This window comes from Brachyhypopomus gauderio, chromosome 5 (genome assembly GCF_052324685.1).
Source record: "Brachyhypopomus gauderio isolate BG-103 chromosome 5, BGAUD_0.2, whole genome shotgun sequence".
NCBI classification, from domain to species: domain Eukaryota; kingdom Metazoa; phylum Chordata; class Actinopteri; order Gymnotiformes; family Hypopomidae; genus Brachyhypopomus; species Brachyhypopomus gauderio.
Genome location: NC_135215.1, coordinates 4,731,276 through 4,750,712, shown reverse-complemented (window position 1 = coordinate 4,750,712; position 19,437 = coordinate 4,731,276). Strand labels below are relative to the sequence as shown.

Genomic DNA, 19,437 nt, shown 5'->3' with positions numbered 1-19,437 from the left:
AGAGAACATTTGTGCACACAATGGTGCAAAGTCTCACCTCAGTGTGGTTGTTAAGTGTTTAAATTTGCTCCCCTATTCATAATAAAGCTGCGCCTCACTCACTCGCGCGCCTGTCGCCCAGTGAGGCGTTTTAATTGCAGATTAGAGTGGCGAGCGGTGTGGGCGCGCGCTGCTCTTGATTTCACGTTCTTTTAAGTTGACAGCGCTCGAGCACATCTCACTCTTTCATGCCGATCGCTGGCGTGCACACAAGGGAGTGCTAGCGCACGCCTCCTTTCTCACCACTGCACGACGCACACCACAGTGAGACGTTCGTCCCACTTGTTCCAGCACGCAGCGCTAGGGACAGGAATAGAGAGTGAACGAATAAATTATGTCACAGGTGTTGGAAACACATACGACACTGTTTTTTTTTCTTTTTTTTGGTTGACATGAATAAAAAGTGGCAGGGAGCATACTGATCATTGGGCTGTGAGAGGTTAGACATTCCCACGTACTGTGTGTGTGTGTGTGTGTGTGTGTGTTGTGAGAAAACTAAGGCAAATGCCTTGACACAGGGCAAAATCAAAGAACGTCAATTATGGGTTGAGGATGTAAAGAATATCCTAAATCCTATAAGAAATCGATCCCAAATGAAGGCGTGCCGAGATGTGAAGGATTTGCCCCCCTGGGGCAGCTTGGTCTCACGGCAGCGGTGAAGCCTCACGCCAGGCTGTCTCTTCCGCGCGCACCGTGCAACTCCAGTGCTGCACGGGGAAAAGCAGAGACGCAATTAAGATGCGCAGGATTAATGCAGTGCCTTGCTCTCGAATAATGAGAAGGCAATTAAAAAGCCAATTAAGATGCTAAGTCATAAAAGCAGAAGGAGCATTGAGGGTCAGATTACGGGCGAGCCGAGTTCCAGCTAAATGCTTGCTCAGTCACACCACGAGGAAAATGAGTCCCCAATTAGAGGTAGGGTCCTTTCTCCACTAATGTGCGACAGCACTGTTATCTGTGAACCCAGCAAGCAGAACAGATTTCGTGTGTAGGACGTGGCTTGAATGCACCTTGTGAAGAGGCATGAATCAGGGAAAAGGATCATATGTTAAAGGAATAACAACAGTGGTTATAATTTGTTCCTGTTGTAATATCTTTTGTTCTCCCCTTTTTTTCCCTGTGGTTTTTTCAGGTACATTCTGTATCATCTCGTTGTGCACCTGTGTAGCAGGAATCAATTTCGAGCTGTCTCGCTACCCGCGCTACCTGTACGGCCTCCCGGACGACATCAGCCACGGTTACGGCTGGTCCATGTTTTGTGCCTGGGGCGGATTGGGCCTATCGCTGATCGCTGGCTTCTTCTGCACTCTAGCGCCTTCCGTCCAACCACTGCCTCGCTCCACCTGTCCCAAGTCTCGGCAAGAAAACGGCACAGTGTGTTAGACGGGAGCCACACGGGTGCGTCTCCCACAAAGTCCCCGGCTCTGTGGTGAGCGAGGAACACGTATATATAATTATCAAAACTCTGCGTCCATTTAGAATCATTTCTAATCTCACCAACCAGGCCACAGACGCCATTTTTGTGTGACTTTGCAAATGAGTGTCTTGATCGTTCGAAGAAAAATACAAATGAAAATTAAGCGTAAAAAACGTACAACTTTAAGCCAACATGTTTGTGAACGTCGCCATGATTGAGAAGCCGAAGTGGGGACAGAAAAACTTTCCTTCCATAATTATAATCCTTGGCCACTAGAACTGCAAAGGCAGATGGCGACTGAGATGTGTCCATCAATGCAAAAAGGTCCAGCAACATGGGACCTGAAAGGTGTGGAGCAGAAGTTCTTAGATGTTCTCAGATGGTTCCTTGTTGTCTTGGTGTAATTGGTGCTTTGGGACTGAAGAATGTGTTTCTGTTTTAAAGAGCACCAAGAACGACCAAGGAATAAGGACAGTGCCAATAACGTAAAGTCCGCCGGTCATAATGGTTGACTGAAGGTGAAAAAACAAGTGGAAACATTTCGGAAACGAGCACTGAATTCTGCGATTCCAAAACAAGTGAGATAAAAGTTAACCGATTCCATTACATATGAAATGTCAAAAGCAACAGTGGACACAGGAGACCTGACCTGACCTTCAGGGTGCAGCTGCTGGTACAGTAAGAGCTGACATTTCTGAGAGAACATTTTGAGGAATGGGACATATCTGCTGGTGCCAGTATCACTCAACTGCTGTACACTGTAAAACTGTAAAGAGAACTCCAGAAAAAATTACAATGAGGACAGATTTTGGATTCTTTACTTTTCCATGGGGCAGTTCCATTCATCCATCCTGAAAGGGGATCCAACATTTTTAACATGGTGGTTCACATTTTTCTGTGTTTTTGTTTTCTAATATTGAAAACCATCATGAATGAATGTGTGAGCATGTCTGTCCTGTCATAGATAAATGTTTGCGTGACAGGGTGGATGTTCATGATCTGTAAAACAAGGGGGGTGGAAAAAAACAAACAAAAAAAACAATACTGTCATAAAAAATAAACTTTAAACTCGAGACCTGCCTTGGGAGAACAGTAGGAAGGTTCTTTGATGAACAGGAAGCTAGTAAAAATGAAAGATGCCATATCCTGTTTAGGAGAACTGAGCCGAGTCTCTGGAAGTCGCCCCTCCAGGCAGCACTGGCAGAAACAGAAAGAAGAAGACTCGGCATCGCAACGTCGCCGCCTTGAGCTCATCTGTGAGGTGGCACTTACGCCTTTTGATAGGAACACATGCTGACTCTCTTTTCAGAGTGTCTGCAGAAGCCATGCTCATTCGACGGCAGCTTCCTGTGCAGTTATTGTGGCGGTCCATACCAAAGGGGCTTCCTGAAAGGATGCGGTGTTTCTGCGCTTGACGATTACACGAGATAGCTGTGATAGAGAAATTGCGGGAAGTCTGTAAAAAAAGAAAAACAGCTTGGAAATGGAGGGTAAGAGCTCCCATTAAATAAAGCACAAGCTTGGTGCAATCAGCTAAAGCCGTAACGCTGTTGGGATCCTCTGATCCTACATCAAGGCGTGAAGCTCACAATAATCTAAAAGCATTATTCCTGCCCTGATCACAGCATTCATTTTATAATCAGATGCTTCTCATTAATGTTCATTGCCCTTTTTTTTTTTTTTAGAACATTTCTAGTCTAGAGAAAGAGTACATCACATTTGGGCCAGCTCAAATGGAAATTAGAGCTTGAGAGATGGTGTCATCCAATCCAGCGTTCATCAGTCCCGGTCCTGGTCCCGGTCCCATGTAGCCCTGTCCCACGCACTATAACACTCACACTCTGCAAACTACCATGTGCGAATGGGCAACGACTCTGCTAATTAACACACCCGTCAGAAGGAGCAAATAGATATCATAGTATGAGGACTTGAAGAATATTCAGGGCACAACGACTGCATCACCAAAATAGAGAAATCCTGCTCTAGCCACAGCCAGGACTGCTACTTATTTAGGCTACTATTTGTGAATCTACCAGTTCAGATGCTCAACCCTGCCTAAAATCACGTGTATCTGCACCGCAGAAATGAACACTCGTCTCTCCATAAACTACTGGGACAGCAGGATCGTTTGATGACTGATGTCTTCCTCAGTCACCGGGTGCGGTATTAACCGTCTTCTCTGGGGTAAACTCTGCAAGCTCTGGCCGGCATCCACCTGCACTCTGTTGACTCGATATTTGGGCGAGGCTGTACACCTTGGCTAGCTGATAACGCAATTGACCATGAAATTACATTAGCTCAACCAGCTACCCTTCAACAGTCCCTCCCACCAATACATTTCTCAGAAAAGGCATTACTAAAAATCTGCCTTTTGAGACAGAAAACCAGTCCCACGTGGACAACACTGTCCCTGATTAGTGTGTTTTCCCCAACAGGAAGCACCAGGGTCACGAGCACTGTAAATAAAGAAACGGCCTGCTCTTGGAGGCATCCTGCATTAAGCCCATCTGGCCTTATATAAGATAGTGTTCCTTGACGTACTTAAGATGGAAAATATTGTAGTCTGCAAGGATTACGTAACCAGGCCCAGATGTAAACGGGGTCAGAAGCTGCCTGCATGCAATATTTGCCTCCTTTCCTTGCAGGTAAAAGCAGCCCAGAGGCTGCGGGCCAGAACAACCACATTTGCACTACGATGGATAGGCAGAGGCGGTGACTTTTATTTTGACAAACGTTAAGACAACAATGTTGTGTCGCGCTCCCCTCTGCCCGCGTCCCTTCACTCACTCTGGGAAAGGGCTGTGAGAACAGATTGGATTGGTGTACTTGGGTCAAGCATTTGCATTCAATGCCAAAAGAATTTCTGGTGTCTTAAGATGGTTAACATTTACAGCTGGCACATTATCCGAGCAGCAATTACGCTGCATTCCAAGAGCTTAACGCGAATCAGGGAGAGGTGCTAAATTCTGGCAACATTTGATGCGTTGGGTGAGCAACCCAAGGCCAAAAATGTTCAATATGACACCATTTCAAATACTGCTTATCTAATTCTACAACAGAAAAAGTGACTAGTTTAAGAACAGAAAAGCTATATTACTGGCATTCGGAATAAATAGCCATTCTCATCTATACGAGATTGGCAAAAGAAATCATGTCATGCCATTACCACATGAGATCTTAGTGTTTACATGAAAACAGCCACCATTAGTATTGTATGACTTTTGTTTCATGGAAATGTGGGGATGTTTGAATGAGTGGGAATATTTTTTTTCTCATGATGTAAAATAGAACCACAGAAACTGCAACTCATTTTTATGGGACAATTAAAAATCTAAAGAGTGTGTTTGTTGCGTAAATTTAAAAACGTATAAAAGTAAAAAAAAAATAAATCCTGGAAATGTTAAAACTGTGGAATGTAACATCATAAAATAAAATCTTATTGGTGTGTTTATTTGTATGCCATATTAAATTCTCACTCTGAAGATAAAATGCACACAAACTTTCACACACGTTGTTGAGGAAAAACTAGTTCATACGTACATATTAGTTTACCATAAAATCAAAGTTAATGAATTTTGGGTCCCATATTCTGAGAAAACTCAAAACAGACAGACACCATACGCTAAGGGGCTGAGGGAGGACTGGATGCTTCACACAACCTTGACTGGAAAACAGACTGGCAGGCTCTGGGTGCCATGCAGCCATGCAGAGGCACTAAGAGTCCCATTTAAAGAGATGAAAAGCGTATGTTTGAAGTTTAATGAATTCTTCATGAAAGCATTGAAATGGGTGCGTGGTTTTGAATCCTTCCAGCTCATTAAAGGGCCAGCTCTTCATTCATGCTGTGGAAGTCCAAGGAGCTTGAGGTCACCTCCTGGCTCACAGATCCCATCCCACATTTGATTACCTACTTACCGCACTCCGAGATGTTACTTTGTCTCTAAAATATGCCATTGAGGTAATTCTTTTCATTTCCCAAAAGTGGAAATGAGTGACTGAAGTACTCCAATGCTATAATTCTACTAATACCAAGTTTGAACTGTGCTAACCCTGCTGTAATTCAAACTTAAACTAGAACATGGTAATTTCATAAAGAGCAGTTAGGTCACTAGTGTCTTAGAAATCTTTGATTTTCGTCATTGCTTTCATCACCTAATGGACCAAACCAACTAAAAAACCCAACACAACCCAATCACACCCAACCAGCTCTATTATTAAAGTCTAACATTCCCCAGATAAGTTTCATCATTCTGAAATAAATATGTCAAAAATCTTTACTACAAGTTCAGAGTTTATACTCATCCTCTAGGTTGTCACCAACCAGAAGCTGGGATGCACACTTATCAGAGCGACAATTCTGAAAAGAGCACATGTGCTTGTTATGCGTAGCACTCTTGGACTGCTCCCCAGTTATCAGGAGATGAGCAGCTGTGACTCGTGCCAAAGATCGAGTGCTGGGAACTCAGCAGAACGTCCCAACGCACTCCTGACATTAGCTGTGATCTGCTGCCCTGAACTGAAAGCATTTCGAAACTTAGGAGGTCGGTACTGATGCCCACTAGTGCAAGCAGCATACGGATCCCTTTTTGTTTCAAACACCCTTGTCAGTTCTAGACTCCAAAGAGGCAGAGAGCACGAGAGCTTTCAAAGGGATAAATGCAAGCACACGCAAGCGCTGACGCAAATGATGAGAGCACACGCATGCCGACGTTCGCTCGAGAGCAGTGTGAGAACATGATAAACCTCTCAACGGTGTGACGACCGACGGCCGTCCTCCATCACGCACTCGTGAATTAATGGGGCTCGGTATATGTAATGGCTAGCGCTGCTAGCCTTGAAAGATTTTGGCAGACAGTGAATGTGTTGTTCACAAGCAGCCGGTGAGAAGAGAGGTATGCGTTTTGCGGGGATTAAAGGATGGGAAAAAGCTCAACACCGGCTTCAGAATGTTTTATTTAAGATTCTTTTCTTCCAGACCTGCGAAGAGGTACAATTCCTTTAACTCCTTTTAAATTTTCTTATTGTTTAGCATCAAATAAAACTCATTGTTAAACTGTACTGTATTTTTCCTTGAAATTTCAATTCAATTATTTCTCTTGAATACTGCTGAATACTGAACAGTTGGCAAGAACCTACACAGCTGATACAGGATTAAGACCGTTAAAAGAAGATGATAATATGCAGTAAGAGCAGAGACTTGATTGCTCCGTGGCGGGGCCCTGCCACTTTGAAAGAAGACCTGATGTCTACCAGTACTGCTATCCCAGTTCCACCAGTGTGGTGATGTCTACCAGTACTGCTATCCCAGTTCCACCAGTGTGGTGATGTCTACCAGTACTGCTATCCCAGCTTGACCTTCAGTGTGGAGAGCTCCTCGATTTACTCAAGAGGTCAAGGGTGGGAGATGCAGAAGTACTGCGATCACTCTCCTTTTTGGTCTTAACTCACCTTTAAAACATTTAGTCATTTTTTTTATTGAATAAAAGAACATTTGTAATTTTCTCTGGCACCACATCATTCAATCAACAATTGTACCCATTTGTTTGTTCCTGTCAAACACCCACCAGTTCAAGGAACACAAAAATAAGAACTTTCCTCACTGATGCTACAAGATGGGGAGGGAGGGAAGGAGGGGGAATAAAAACAAAACAAAAACAAAAACCATGACTGCTTGGTGTTTGCGTCTCCTCAAATAAGGGACTTGTTTTGAGTGTGCATACTGTGCATCCAGCAGCATTTCCTAGACGCATCACTTCCTGAGGAACTCTAACCCAGTAGCGCACACTGCACTTCCTGCACGTCCACCTCAGGTATGGGCAGCTATTGAAGGCACCACACAGTGGGGCCCTAGATGCAGCCTGTACCCTGTGCTTGAAGGGATTTTTAGTTCCCCTGCTTTTTCAAAACTGAGGCATCCATCTTATTTTCACAAGGCACCATGCTCTGATACAGAGGTCAAGTGCAGTGTTACAATTAAAAAGCTCCGTAACCCACTCAGTACCAGTCATATCGGCGGGAAATACAGTCCCCAGAAGGCAGTGCCCAATAAAAGGGGGAGTGGCCCAGGGCAGATCCTGTTCGATTTTACTTTAAAGGCTTGGCTCATCAGAGACCACATTCTGAGAGAGAAATGCACTTAGAAGCCCTACAAAGACTTTCTGCTGCAACCAAGACAACAAAACAGTGTTAAAGGCCAAACATACAGAGGAAAAGATTTGCTTTTTCTCTCCATTAAACCCCTAAAGCAGAATGGCAAGTATGTTTTTGATGTAGAAAAAAAAAAACACAGACAGAGGAACCAGACTTTGACTTTATGGCTATCGATTTGCTCTGGCATGGCCTTAGAGTTGTGGAAAGCTACATATTCTATGTGCAGGCAGGTGTTGACTGGGTACTAATCTTTTTGGTTTAGCTTTAAAGGCAGAACTATTTGTTTTAATTTGCATTGCTTCAATGGAATCTTCTCCAGTACTCTCATCCATTCCTTTCACAACACTCATTTCCACACAACACATTTCAAGGGAATTTTATATCACTTTCCAATTTTTTTCCCCACTAAAATACCCAAATCTTTGAATGTCCTTTTAACTATGATGTCTTAAGAGAACTTTGCTGCTTACAATCGATCACACAGGCCTGGAATGCTGGGATAGAGCACCTGGTGAACAAAGAAGATATGAAACCAAGAAAAAGATGGAATGAAACAGGAGAAAGAAAAAAAAAAAGGATACATGATCTTATTTTTGTTAATAGTTTTGTATTTCTGTATTGATTCAGCTTGGCGTGTTGGCGCTTTTTCAGAGTAAAGGGTTAGTTCCACATTCCCTAGAGGCGGTCCATTGAGGCACTCTGGAGCAGGTCTGTGGGGGCCTGTGCTGAAGGTCTGAAGGCCGTCTGGAAGCCAGGTGGAGGCGAGTGGAACTGGCTGGCAGGGTTGGCTGAGGGTGGGGGTGGGTAAGGGGCCCAGTTGGCTCTGTGGAGGGGGACCTGTGGCCCAAATGATGTGCTGTGCGGGGGCTGGGGGGGCACTGTGGAGCCAGACGGGACGTCCATCTCTGTGAGGGCCTGCAGGGACTTTAGCCAGTGTGGAGGATTGTCGTCCTGAACAGAGTCCAGACTGTTGCCCGAGGATGCTGGGAAACCTGCAGTACAGAGGTTAACAGCAAGTCAGTCGAGTGGTTCAAGTAAACCAAACGTCCATGTTTACATGAGTTAGTCTGCATTTTCTTCTCAAGACCTCTTAGAATGCAAGGTACCAGGCACTCACACTAAGGTGCTATTAAGGGATTAATTACCATGGAAACTGGACATTTCTAGATACCTTTATGTTGAGTTTAAGTAAGTTGAAAATGTTCCCGGCTCCAAGGTTTTGCTGCAAGTCATTAATTTCAAACCTCCTGCAGGTGATGGATGTCACCCAGCGGCCACCACCAACACCCAGACAACGTGACTTCCATACGGATCGAGCTCAGCTAGCTGCTGCCGTTCTAGTCCAACCCCCATGTTTGTGACAGCAAGAGGCATCAACTCACTTACATCCACGCCTCCACAACTTTTTACACTTTCGTTTGATCAGAAAGATCTTCATGATGTCTTCACTGAAGCACAGATAAAAAAACAGTCTCAAGATGGCAGAGATTTTAATGGCTTTTCGAACACATTCTCACAGAGAGTCACAGGGTCTCCCCTGAGGATCAGTAAAGCTGGTGAGGCATTACATGACACTGGAGCATGCCAGCTTCAGTTCTCTTGGCTGTGGTTGTACACTGTGTGGTCCGTCTAAAACTTGTAGGAAGAAAAATTAATCTAGAACAGGTGCCCTCCTCTGTGACCCACATAACACCATTACTTCTGACATTTTTAGTGAAAAGGTTATGGGGAAAAAATTCAAACAGCTAAACGCATTATTTATTTTTACTTCCTTGCAAGGCAATTTTAATGCATCATTTGTTTGTTAAGAATAGGCTAAACAACTGTTTTACAAAATGTCAGCCCGTGTCCCTGTTGCATGGAAGGGCAACTGTGTTTGAGAAGTGAGGACGCATCAGTGTACAAATGGTGATCGATCAAAACGCTGGCATGTTGAGTATGGATAAAGAGCAAGGAAACCCCGGGGTTCACTCGCCCTCGTCTTCATTACTGGCAGAGTTAGTATACCCCAAGTGTCTCCCACAACGGCATCAGCACATGCAAACCCTACATAGAGCCGGGATTGGCCACTTTGGTCATGCTCAGAAACGCAGGGAGCTGGAGTATTCACCTTGATATAAAAAGTTAATTCTTTTTTTTTTTAACCAACCAAATTCAAGTTGCTTAAAAAAAATTTGGCTTCAGATGGCATCTAGATACAAGGACTTATGTTTATGTTATATTCGTCTGCAAAATTATATCTTTGGCCATGACAAAAACATTCACACATTCATGACTTCAGGATTCAAGTTGAAAAACAAAAAACAAAAACTGCTGTGGCCACTGCATCTCTGGTCTAGAACATTGGAGGATCGGACTCTCCTTGCCCCCACAGCGGAGGGCGACTGGCTGCAACCCTGGGGGGTAGCCCACCTGTGATGATGGCAGGGTCCATCCAGCTGGCCGTGCCGTCCCAGCTCAGGCTGTGTGTGATTGCGCCCGTGTGGTTCACACTGCACGAGGACGAGGATGAAGATGAGGAGGAAGAAGAGGAGGACGACGAGGAGTGGGGCAGGCCGCCAAAGTTTATGTTGATGTTGGGCAGAAGTGCTCGGAGGCCATCCTGCCACTCTTTCACATTTATACTCTCTACTGAACCGCAATGTTCTGCAAAAAGGTGAAGACAGGCAAAAATGGAGCACCACATGAAGAGGGCAGAGCATGTCAGTCAACTCCATGCTAAATTAGCTAAAACCAACACGCGGCTATGAGCAAATGCTTTCTTATTTTTACATACATGCTTGTTTAGTAGTTATATATGCAAATCTAATATTACAGTATGGAAGAGTCCTCTTCCATAACACAGCTCTCTGCCTGGCATAACAAGACAAAACCCAGAGCCTATTCTCATCAACAAAGTAGGCACATGAAGCTTGACTGTGTCCCATAGAACCAGCATGGCCAAGAACAGAAAGAAAAGCCACTACAATACACGCTGGGAAGCTCGTTGAACAACACAGTGTGGAAGGATCCTCAACACTGTAATAAAGTGTCCTGCAAAGGCAGCACCAGTGGACCAACAGAGCAGACACGCAGCTCACGTGACTGACGCAGCATGACTGCAGCAGGTGACCCATCCAACCATCCAGCTCGACATCCCAGACACATTACATATGTGCTCAACCAGGATAAATCGTAGTTGCATGAATATGAACATAAACTGACGAGCAGTACGCAGATGTCCGTCAATGGCCCGCTCCAGAGTATCGAGACGCCAGTGTAGGTCATGGATTATTTTAGGAGTCAAGCCTACTTACCCATGAGCTCATTTCACTCTGTTTACTGGTGATGAACCAACAACGTTAACTTTTTCACCAGTTGACACGCTCTCGGTGCCTAATGTTTTCTACTGATGGTCACGAATGTGCTTTCAGATTCTTTAAATAATATAGAGCTTTTAATCAAGGAAGAAACATAAAAAATGATTAATAATTAGCAATGTGAAAAGCTAGCTAATGAAACTAAGGCACCAACTGCCTGAACCCAGGACAAAGGAGTTTTAGGATATTTTAGGATATAAAAAGTCCTCTTTTAATTAATTATGTCAAATGGACAGGCTACTGTGTAGGTCACCAAGTGTGAATGGTTTTGTTACTTCAGAAAAATGACTTGCATAGGGCACTCTCAATTGACCCTGAACTGAAAGGGCAGAAACTCGGTCATCCTGCTAAGGGCAAAGGTCAGCCTGAAGGGCAAAGGTCAGTCTGAGTGTCCAGATTAGCAAAATGAAAGCATTTTAAAACAACAGCTTCTCCCAACTTTTTTTGAACAGGTAGTCATTGATTAAAAGCTAAGTATTCTGTCAAATTTGTCTTCACTTTTCCATTTTGTCTAGTGCTTCATCTTGGAATGACATCCACTGATACAGTCACAATTATATTTCTAAAAATGCTTTCAATAGGGTAACTACAAAACATATAGCCGAAGATGCAGCTAAGCATGAAGGTTGCGGTTTCAGAGTGAGAAAACATCTCTATATCATGGTTAAAATAACCATGTAGCCTAGTGTTGTCACGATACTAAGAATTACAACTTCGATACAATACTTTAAAAAATATTGAAATTCAATACCATTTTCGATACCAAAGTCAGATACTGTGTTCATTTCCGTTTTTATAAACAAACAAATGAATATTGTATTTTGTTTCACAAATGTCAAATAGATAAAAGGTGTAGTTCCTACCACATTAAAACAAAAAAAATAAATAATTGCACATTAATATAAATTAACATAAATAATAGCACTCTGGAATTCACATTTAGAAGTCAAAAAAGGCTAGCACAAAAAGTGTTTTTTCTTTAAACAACTTTAAGTAACTAAAACTTTAGTATTAGAATTCAGTATTCATAGATGATTGATCCATTGTAGTACGATCACTCTTTTTCTCCCTGTATGCTGTCGCACTTACGGCTCTTGAACCAAGAATATGACAAAAATTTGCTAGGATACCATAATCGGACACAATCTTGTATGCTGTAGTAATACTAAAAATGGGAATAATCACCAACCTCTTGGAATTTTTTGTACATATCTGCGTGTCGGTCCTTCAGGTAGCGCGCGAGTCTGCACACCTCGCGTAACCCTGCTCGAACGGTGGAGGCGTTCATACTTCCCGCGTCTCACATTCTGTGCAGTGTTGTCCGAAACGATATGTGGTAGTATAAAGAAACACCCCTCAAAAACAGGAAGGAACATTTACCTGACGAATTTTAATGTTGCTTTGTGTTTCAGGTTTGAAAAGTGCTGGAATTTAGGCTAAAGTACTTGAAAATGCTTGAAATTGTAACTAGTTCATTTCACAACAAATATCTGTCTGATTGAACAGTTCTCTTGTATTACATTAACAAATACGAGCCTCTTGTAATTCCAGGATGAAACATGAGAGAACGTGAAGACGTTAAGATTGGGCGTTTTGAAAATAAACCACCATTAAATAATGTAATTAAAGCGAATTATTTCGAATCATTTAGAGCAGGGGTCGGGAACCTTTTTGACCGAGAGAGCCATGAACGTGACATATTTAAAAATTTAATTCCATGAGAGCCATACAATGCAAGTTCTTGAAGGGGGGGGGGGTGTAAAATGGACACAAATTAACTATTATATCGCGATCGATTGATCGCCAGTGGTTGGCGCCAGAGCGAACTAGTAAATCATTGAATCACAGATATGGATCTGAGGTAAGAAAAAAGAAATTGTGAGAAATCTGAAGTGTGGCGTGAGAGCGTGTGAAAACGGTCAAATGCGTGTGTCTCACGCGCAATGCAACCCTGCAATATGACCAACCCTTTTAAAGTATAATAGGTCTCGGAATTCTTTTTTAATAACGTTGTTAATCTGTTGCTAACTAATGATGAATAAAGAACTTCTTGCCAATAATGCGACTAATGGTTTTGCTGATGGCTTTGTAGTTGATACGTGGTGAGGTTTCATGCAGGTGTTGAGACTTCCATCAGTTAAACGTGATCGTAGGTTGGTCTTAATGTTTTTTAGATGTGAAAGCGACTGCTCACATGCATACGTAGAGCCAAACATTGTCAGTACAGCAACACTCACACGCTGCAGTGTGTGGTATGATGGGAAGCGCGTTCCAGGTTTGGACAATCAGCTGGTCCGCGATTTATGTTCGCTAGCCAACTCTGCTTGCTGTTTTTCCAAATCTTTATTCAGTGACTTGAACTTATTCACCCACATGTCTGAGGCCTTCAGGTCAGCAGCTTGTAGCTCAAAATCTCTGACTGAGACACCGGGGATGTAACTCAGGTCAGCGCTGTCCACTGCACACTCGTGTGGATGGGTGATGAACTTAAAAAGACGAATATGCTCACGGAATTCTCCAACGCGCGCTTTAAATGACTGCAGAAGTGATTGCCACCCGCAAACGTGAGCGGCAAGAAATTAATGGATTGAACTACGTTTATATTTTAGCATTATTATTTTTAGTAAAAAATTGTCTCCGAGCCATATGCACTCATCGAAAGAGCCACATCTGGCTCGCGAGCCATAGGTTCCCGACCCCTGATTTAGAGTATATGTATAAATATTTAACTCAAGTTTAACGTGCTGGGAAATATTGAAAGTGACGTACAAGTGCTTGAAGTGCAAACAAGGTGTATGAACCTTGCAAACATGACTGTTCATTGAGCTGCGGCGCGGCGCGCGCGAAGTTACAAAATTCAAGAGGTGCACGACCTCGCGAATCGACAGCGCACGAGGCCACCGCGATTCCCGCGCAAGCGGCACGTCAAGTATAAAGGCTTTACCAGGCTTTAGCGCCCTTCGTTGAAATGATCCAAAAGCACTGCTTGCAAACTGTAAACTTGCATACTGCAAAAGTATTTCCACACAGCACTTCTGCTGCTTTCCTTGTTCATCAAGACGGGCTGCGAACACACTGCGTTTGCTTTAGCTGCCATTTTAGCATTACAAACTGTTCTGTGCATTACGGCAGCTTGGGTGGGTCAAACGAAAGCGCATTTTATGTAAAAAGAATCGATACTTAGAGAAACAAGTATTGTACCGTTTCAGAATGTTCAGTATCTATACATATCAATATATCGATTTTTTTTGACAACACTAATGTAGCCATATAACTTTTCTAAGCGGGTTGGCCGAAATTAAAAGGTTATGAAACGAATGAAGTTAAGGATTCAGCATTACCTCCTATTCTGCCCCCAGAACACCCCACTCCTCATCCAAATGCCCCGTTAAGTGACGCGAGGGAAGCAATAACACGTCGGCCTGTCTGGACATTTGCATGCACAGATAAACAAGTGGTGTAATGTTTAATTCATGTGAATTGGGATGATGGAAGAACTTAGGAAGCCAAAAAGTTCCAGCGTGCCTGAAGATACTGAGAACTTGATCCTGCAGATTTCTTCAAGTGTCAGTGGTCTGGTGGAGACTCCATTTACCAGCGTGCTCCCTTGTGCTAAATGCCTTTTTGTAGTTTGAAGCATGTTGACTTCAAAGCGCTAAATTGCTGGTGCCTTAAAAGCCAAAAATGCTGCGAGATGTCCAATTTGATCTCTGCTTCCCACTTCAGGCAGTACTGTGTCCATTTACGCATTTGTTTTGCTGCCAAGATTCTCTCTGCTTCCATTTCTATTATTGGCTATGTTAGAAATCCAGGTTGAAAGATTTATTAATATAATCAAGGAACAGAAAACAGACTGCGTGGTGTAAAATGCATCTCTATGATATCAGGATATTAGATAGTTTTGTTGCACCACAAGGGTGAACATGAGCAATATTACATACAGAAACAAGTTGACCACTGCTGTGGTGAGAGACAATTCAGCTCGTCATGGAAATACCAAGGCTGAACTTGGAAGGAAGTCTATATTCACTGAAGTTCCCATTCACCCACTTGGAACTAAATGCAAGCTTTTCAAGAAACAGCATTTTAACAAATGCAATAATCCCAAAGGCAGCAGCAGTGAAATAAGTGGATAACCACTGGTTCACAAAACACGTCTTGGAGCTAGCCTGAAAAAAAAACAATGCAAACACCGTTAAACATGATGAATTCAAGGTCAATTAAAGATGTGCTATGGCTACTCAGAAGATCTGTGGACAGGGATGTCTTCTCTGGGAGATCTGCCTCATGTATGACATGCCTTCAGGGATAATGGTTTTAGATGCTGAACACCTCGTAGGCCTAGCTTGAACTCACTCACTCCTGCATGCTTAACAAGTTGAAGATTCCCCACTAAAGGGTCATTCCAGCAGCCTTCTTGTTTCTAATTGAAAATGAAAAAAAAACAGGAGGAGTGCAATGCAGCGTGCGCGCGCACACACACACACACACACCCCCTCCCACCCCCAGTCTGCACTCACTAACTGCATATTAATTAAGAATGACCAAAATCACTGTTAAAAAAGTGAATATCAGTCATCATTTAGACTACATACATCACTATCCAGATCTCACAAAACAGCGGCACGTTCCGGAAAGTACGTCCGAGTCATCTCATGCAGAAAACGGCTCCTGCACATCAGTGTTTGCACGCCTGCTAGGCTGCGGTGATGGTGTACGTGGTGATGCACGGAAGAACAGACATGGAGGGTGGTGTCCACGAGGGCAGATTCGCACCAATGACGGTGCGTGGTGCTCATTGATCCTCTGCCATTAAGCATGGAGCTTCAGTACTGGTCTGTGGCATTTCTGTTCAGATTCTCTGAAGTGCTGCTAGCTGCTGGGTCGGGTCAGGGCTTGAGGAAGACGCAGCACTGTGCCCTCTCAGTCTCTACCACAGAACAGTTCCAGTGAGCAGTGGTTGGGAATTCAGGACGCTGGAGGCTGGATCAAGGAGACGAAAAGCCAGGACCGCTAATGACGCGAGTGTGTGAGGAGCTAGGAGTGGCGCGCACCAATCTCGCACTCCCAAGCATATTCCCCATAGAGTTATTACACCTCTCCATCAGTGCAGAGCTTAGTTAGGATTGCATGTACCAGAATTTTCTCTGACGAGGACAACTGATGCTGTGTCTACGTGTGCAAGCTACATCCTATTACCAACAAAGCCAAAGACTGCCATCTAGTGAGTAACTGTTCCCCTTGAGAAACGCATTCTCCAGACAAAGTGCAGACATTTCTTTTCTTTTTTTAAGCACATCTTGTTAATATTCATCTAACTACTGAACACTCAAAGCTTGGGAAAAATAACAGATGATGTATGAAATTTCTGCATAATGATACCCCCCCGAAGGCCTGGAACGTACCTCTAATGACAAACCACTACCCACTGAAAAAAAAAAACAGCCATGTTAACCATCTTGACATTATTACTGGCAACCAGTGGCTGCCTGTCACCTTCCCTGTCCTTAAATCCAGTTTTACCAGAGGTCAGTGAACCCGTCTGGCTCAGAAGGCTTCTATGTGCCTCCCCACAAATATCATGAACACGACCTTTCCCACAAACCCCGTGTCGACCCCGCAAGGCTCACCTGTGATGGGGATTCCTCCTAGCCCTGTACTGTGCTGCTGTGGCAAAGACAAGTCCAAGAAGCTGTTGTGCTGTGTGCCGGAGGGACCAGAGGGTGCGCTGTGGTTCAGGTGTGGGATCGCCCCGCGTGCCGACACCGCCAGCCAGCTGTGGCGGGAGGCCTGCGACTGCCCGGGGAAGCTGAAGGAGCTGTAGACGGTCCGCGGGGGGAGGTGCGCAAATCCGCGCGGGAGCGGCACAGAGTTTGACGGGAAGTGCGCGTGCGAGGTGCCGGGGGGCAGCAGCGGACCTTTGCCACCGGGGAAAGGGCTGTGCGTAGGGCCATGAGGCAGGCCCAGCATGGGGCTGAGGGGGCCCCTGGACAGCGAGGCCTTGTCCTGTACAGACAGCTCCTTCTCAATGAGGTCAGCCAGCGCCTGGCGGGTAACGTCGAAGGGGTCAAAGCCGAGGTCGTCCTCCGGCTGCTTGGTGGAGGAGCCGAAACCGAAAGCTGCCTGCCAGTCTGTGGATGATGATACTGGTATGGTGTCTGCCAAGGAACAACACGAGCGATTATTCTTTAACAAACTTAAATGCTGGATATTTAAAGAAAATCTTCTCTTGGACTCTAAGCCTCAAAAACACTAAACATGGCGGGCTCAGTATTAAAAAGTCTCACCTTGGACATCTCAAATCTCATTTGAGGGGGAGGGGGGTCAAATAATTAGATTTATGACAATATGGCATTAAATAATTTGAAAAAAGAAAGAAAAAAGTCAATATACATAATTAAATGCGACACTAAATGTATGCATTTAATAATTTATGCAACTAATTATGTATGTATATATTTATTTAATTATTATTTATTCAATTACTGCTCCCAGGAACATGAAATAAGCCTTGAAATTAAACCTCATTTTGATTGTCATTTTCACTCATCAACTCCAGGAAGACAGAGTCTTCTAGTACAGTCTTGTGATTGGCTAATCGTTTTCAGCTGAATGTTAATGTGTAACTCAGTGATGCAACACCAGACCTCAATTAAGTTTCATAAATAATTAATCAGAAAAGTTTAAAGGCAGCAAGTTCTTTAAACAGCACATTTGATATTTCAGTAACATTGCTCCTGTTATGTTGGTGCTGACCACAGTCTGCTAGGCTTGGAGAAAATGGTGGTCACCTTGTCTGTCCAAGAGGCCACCATGTACTGCTGGAGTCCATGCACAGTCCACATTAACCACACTACTTTTAACTTTTTACTATACAACTAGGAAATGCTAGCTAGGTCAACTAGATGCTAAATAGCAGTCCACTGTTAGTTAGCACTAAACTGTAGCATAACATGCACACCTAAACATTCAGGATTTAGCACCTGCTGTATAAAAGGTTCTTCTATAAGAAATTGCCAGTACTCCCCATGTCTGTCTTCAAATGTCTGAAGCTCCTCATGTAGCTCAGATCTGGGTTAATGAAGTAAAAAGAGATGTTGACAGTTGATGCTGCTAACCTGAAGTGAAGAGGCTCTGTGGTTCTGGAGCGGTGGGCCAGTCTGGGTTGCTGTGTGGCGAGCTGAGGAAGCCCGGGGCACTGCTAGGGATGGGGTTGGGGTGCCGGAAGTTGCTGTTATCGGAGAAGAGTGACTGTGATTCGGCAGCAGCCCCCTCGAAGGGCGAGCGAGCCGTTAAACATGCTACACTGATGGGCACCACCAGACATGGCTTGGGCAAGCCAGGAGGGGGCGACGGAGAGTCACTGCAGGAGATCTGAGGGGGGAGGAGAGTATGGTACACTAAGAGAGGAACTAAGAGTAACTATAAAGCACATTCTGTATGTGAAATTGCTGTTTTATATTTTTATTCATTGTATTAGGTGTTTCTAAAATGGAATCTGGACTTTCCTCGTGGTCTAGAAATTACCTGTAATGTTTCTCCATTTCCTATACTGATGGCTTCAGGTTTGTCACTAGGGCTGAGTAGACAGAGAGGCATGAGAGAGCTGACAAAGTCCAACATGTACCAAACGCACAGGCAAAGGCAGCACTGATTTAGCATTACGTTAACGAGGAACGAAGTGTGCTGGTATGTCTACCTGGCAAGTTCACAGTTTGAGGAGAAGGGGGAGAGGGCTGGGAGAGGCCCGAGGCCCAGCTCAGAGTCAGGCCCGTCTGGAGTCAGATGCTCGCAATCTGAGCCTCCATCCAGAGGCGGGCTCTTGCGATGTTCTAAAAGCCCATTGGTCGTTTTTCCCATGGGTTGTAATGATGGCCAGGCCTCTTTGTTGCTACTGTGCACAAAAGGGAGAGCGGGAGAGAGAGAGAGAGATCGATAGAGAGACAATGTCTACTTATGGTACCCTCTACTCCTTCAGATAAGATAGACCACAGAGTTGAATTCTTTTGAACATCTCATCCTCACTGTATCAAATTCATCAACCAACTAAGTGTCGAAATCGTATGTTAATTACAATTACGCCCCGCTACAAAATTAAACAAACCATAAAATCTAGTACAATAGCCCCGCTCACTGATAATTTACCGGGTCTGACAACCATTGATCCACCTGTAGCTCCGGAAGGACTAGAGCGTTTTACAGAGCACATCGAGACTTCTCTTCGTAAAGCTTGCGCCGTTGCAATACAAGAGAGCCAGTGAGAGAAGAATAGCGCCTTGGTAAAACAAGCACACGCGTAGTCTCAAATGAGACGCGCGAATCATGGAGCGTAAATGGCAAAATTCTAAGTTAGAAGTGTACAGACTATCACGGAAAAGCAGCTTTATTGAATATAAGCATACCCTTCATACGGCAAAATCCTCATACTTATCTTTAATAGAAAAACAAAAACAATTCAGGACTCCAGCCTTA

General features: G+C 44.0%; 2 protein-coding genes across 6 annotated transcripts in view; one reads left to right on the top strand and one right to left on the bottom strand.

Annotated features, from left to right (window-relative positions):
• Window positions 1–6,114, top strand: part of tmem178bb (transmembrane protein 178Bb) — a 66,352-nt gene extending 60,238 nt beyond the window's left edge. For all 3 annotated transcript variants that reach the window (XM_077005079.1, XM_077005078.1, XM_077005080.1), the window contains exon 5: window positions 1,172–6,114. In XM_077005079.1, the coding sequence (XP_076861194.1) occupies window positions 1,172–1,422 (251 nt within the window). In that variant the 3' untranslated portion in view covers window positions 1,423–6,114. The remainder of the gene's footprint in view (window positions 1–1,171) is intronic.
• Window positions 6,115–6,391: 277 nt separating this feature from the next.
• cnot4b (CCR4-NOT transcription complex, subunit 4b) overlaps window positions 6,392–19,437 on the bottom strand; it is a 34,018-nt gene continuing 20,972 nt past the window's right edge. The window contains exons 8-13 of one of the 3 annotated variants that reach the window (XM_077005072.1): window positions 18,665–18,859; window positions 18,493–18,544; window positions 18,084–18,339; window positions 16,596–17,123; window positions 10,019–10,252; window positions 6,392–8,598 (exon numbers count right to left, since the gene is read on the bottom strand). In XM_077005072.1, the coding sequence (XP_076861187.1) occupies window positions 8,282–8,598; window positions 10,019–10,252; window positions 16,596–17,123; window positions 18,084–18,339; window positions 18,493–18,544; window positions 18,665–18,859 (1,582 nt within the window). In that variant the 3' untranslated portion in view covers window positions 6,392–8,281. The remainder of the gene's footprint in view (window positions 8,599–10,018; window positions 10,253–16,595; window positions 17,124–18,083; window positions 18,340–18,492; window positions 18,545–18,664; window positions 18,860–19,437) is intronic. The other 2 variants (XM_077005073.1, XM_077005074.1) reach the window with 2 other exon arrangements.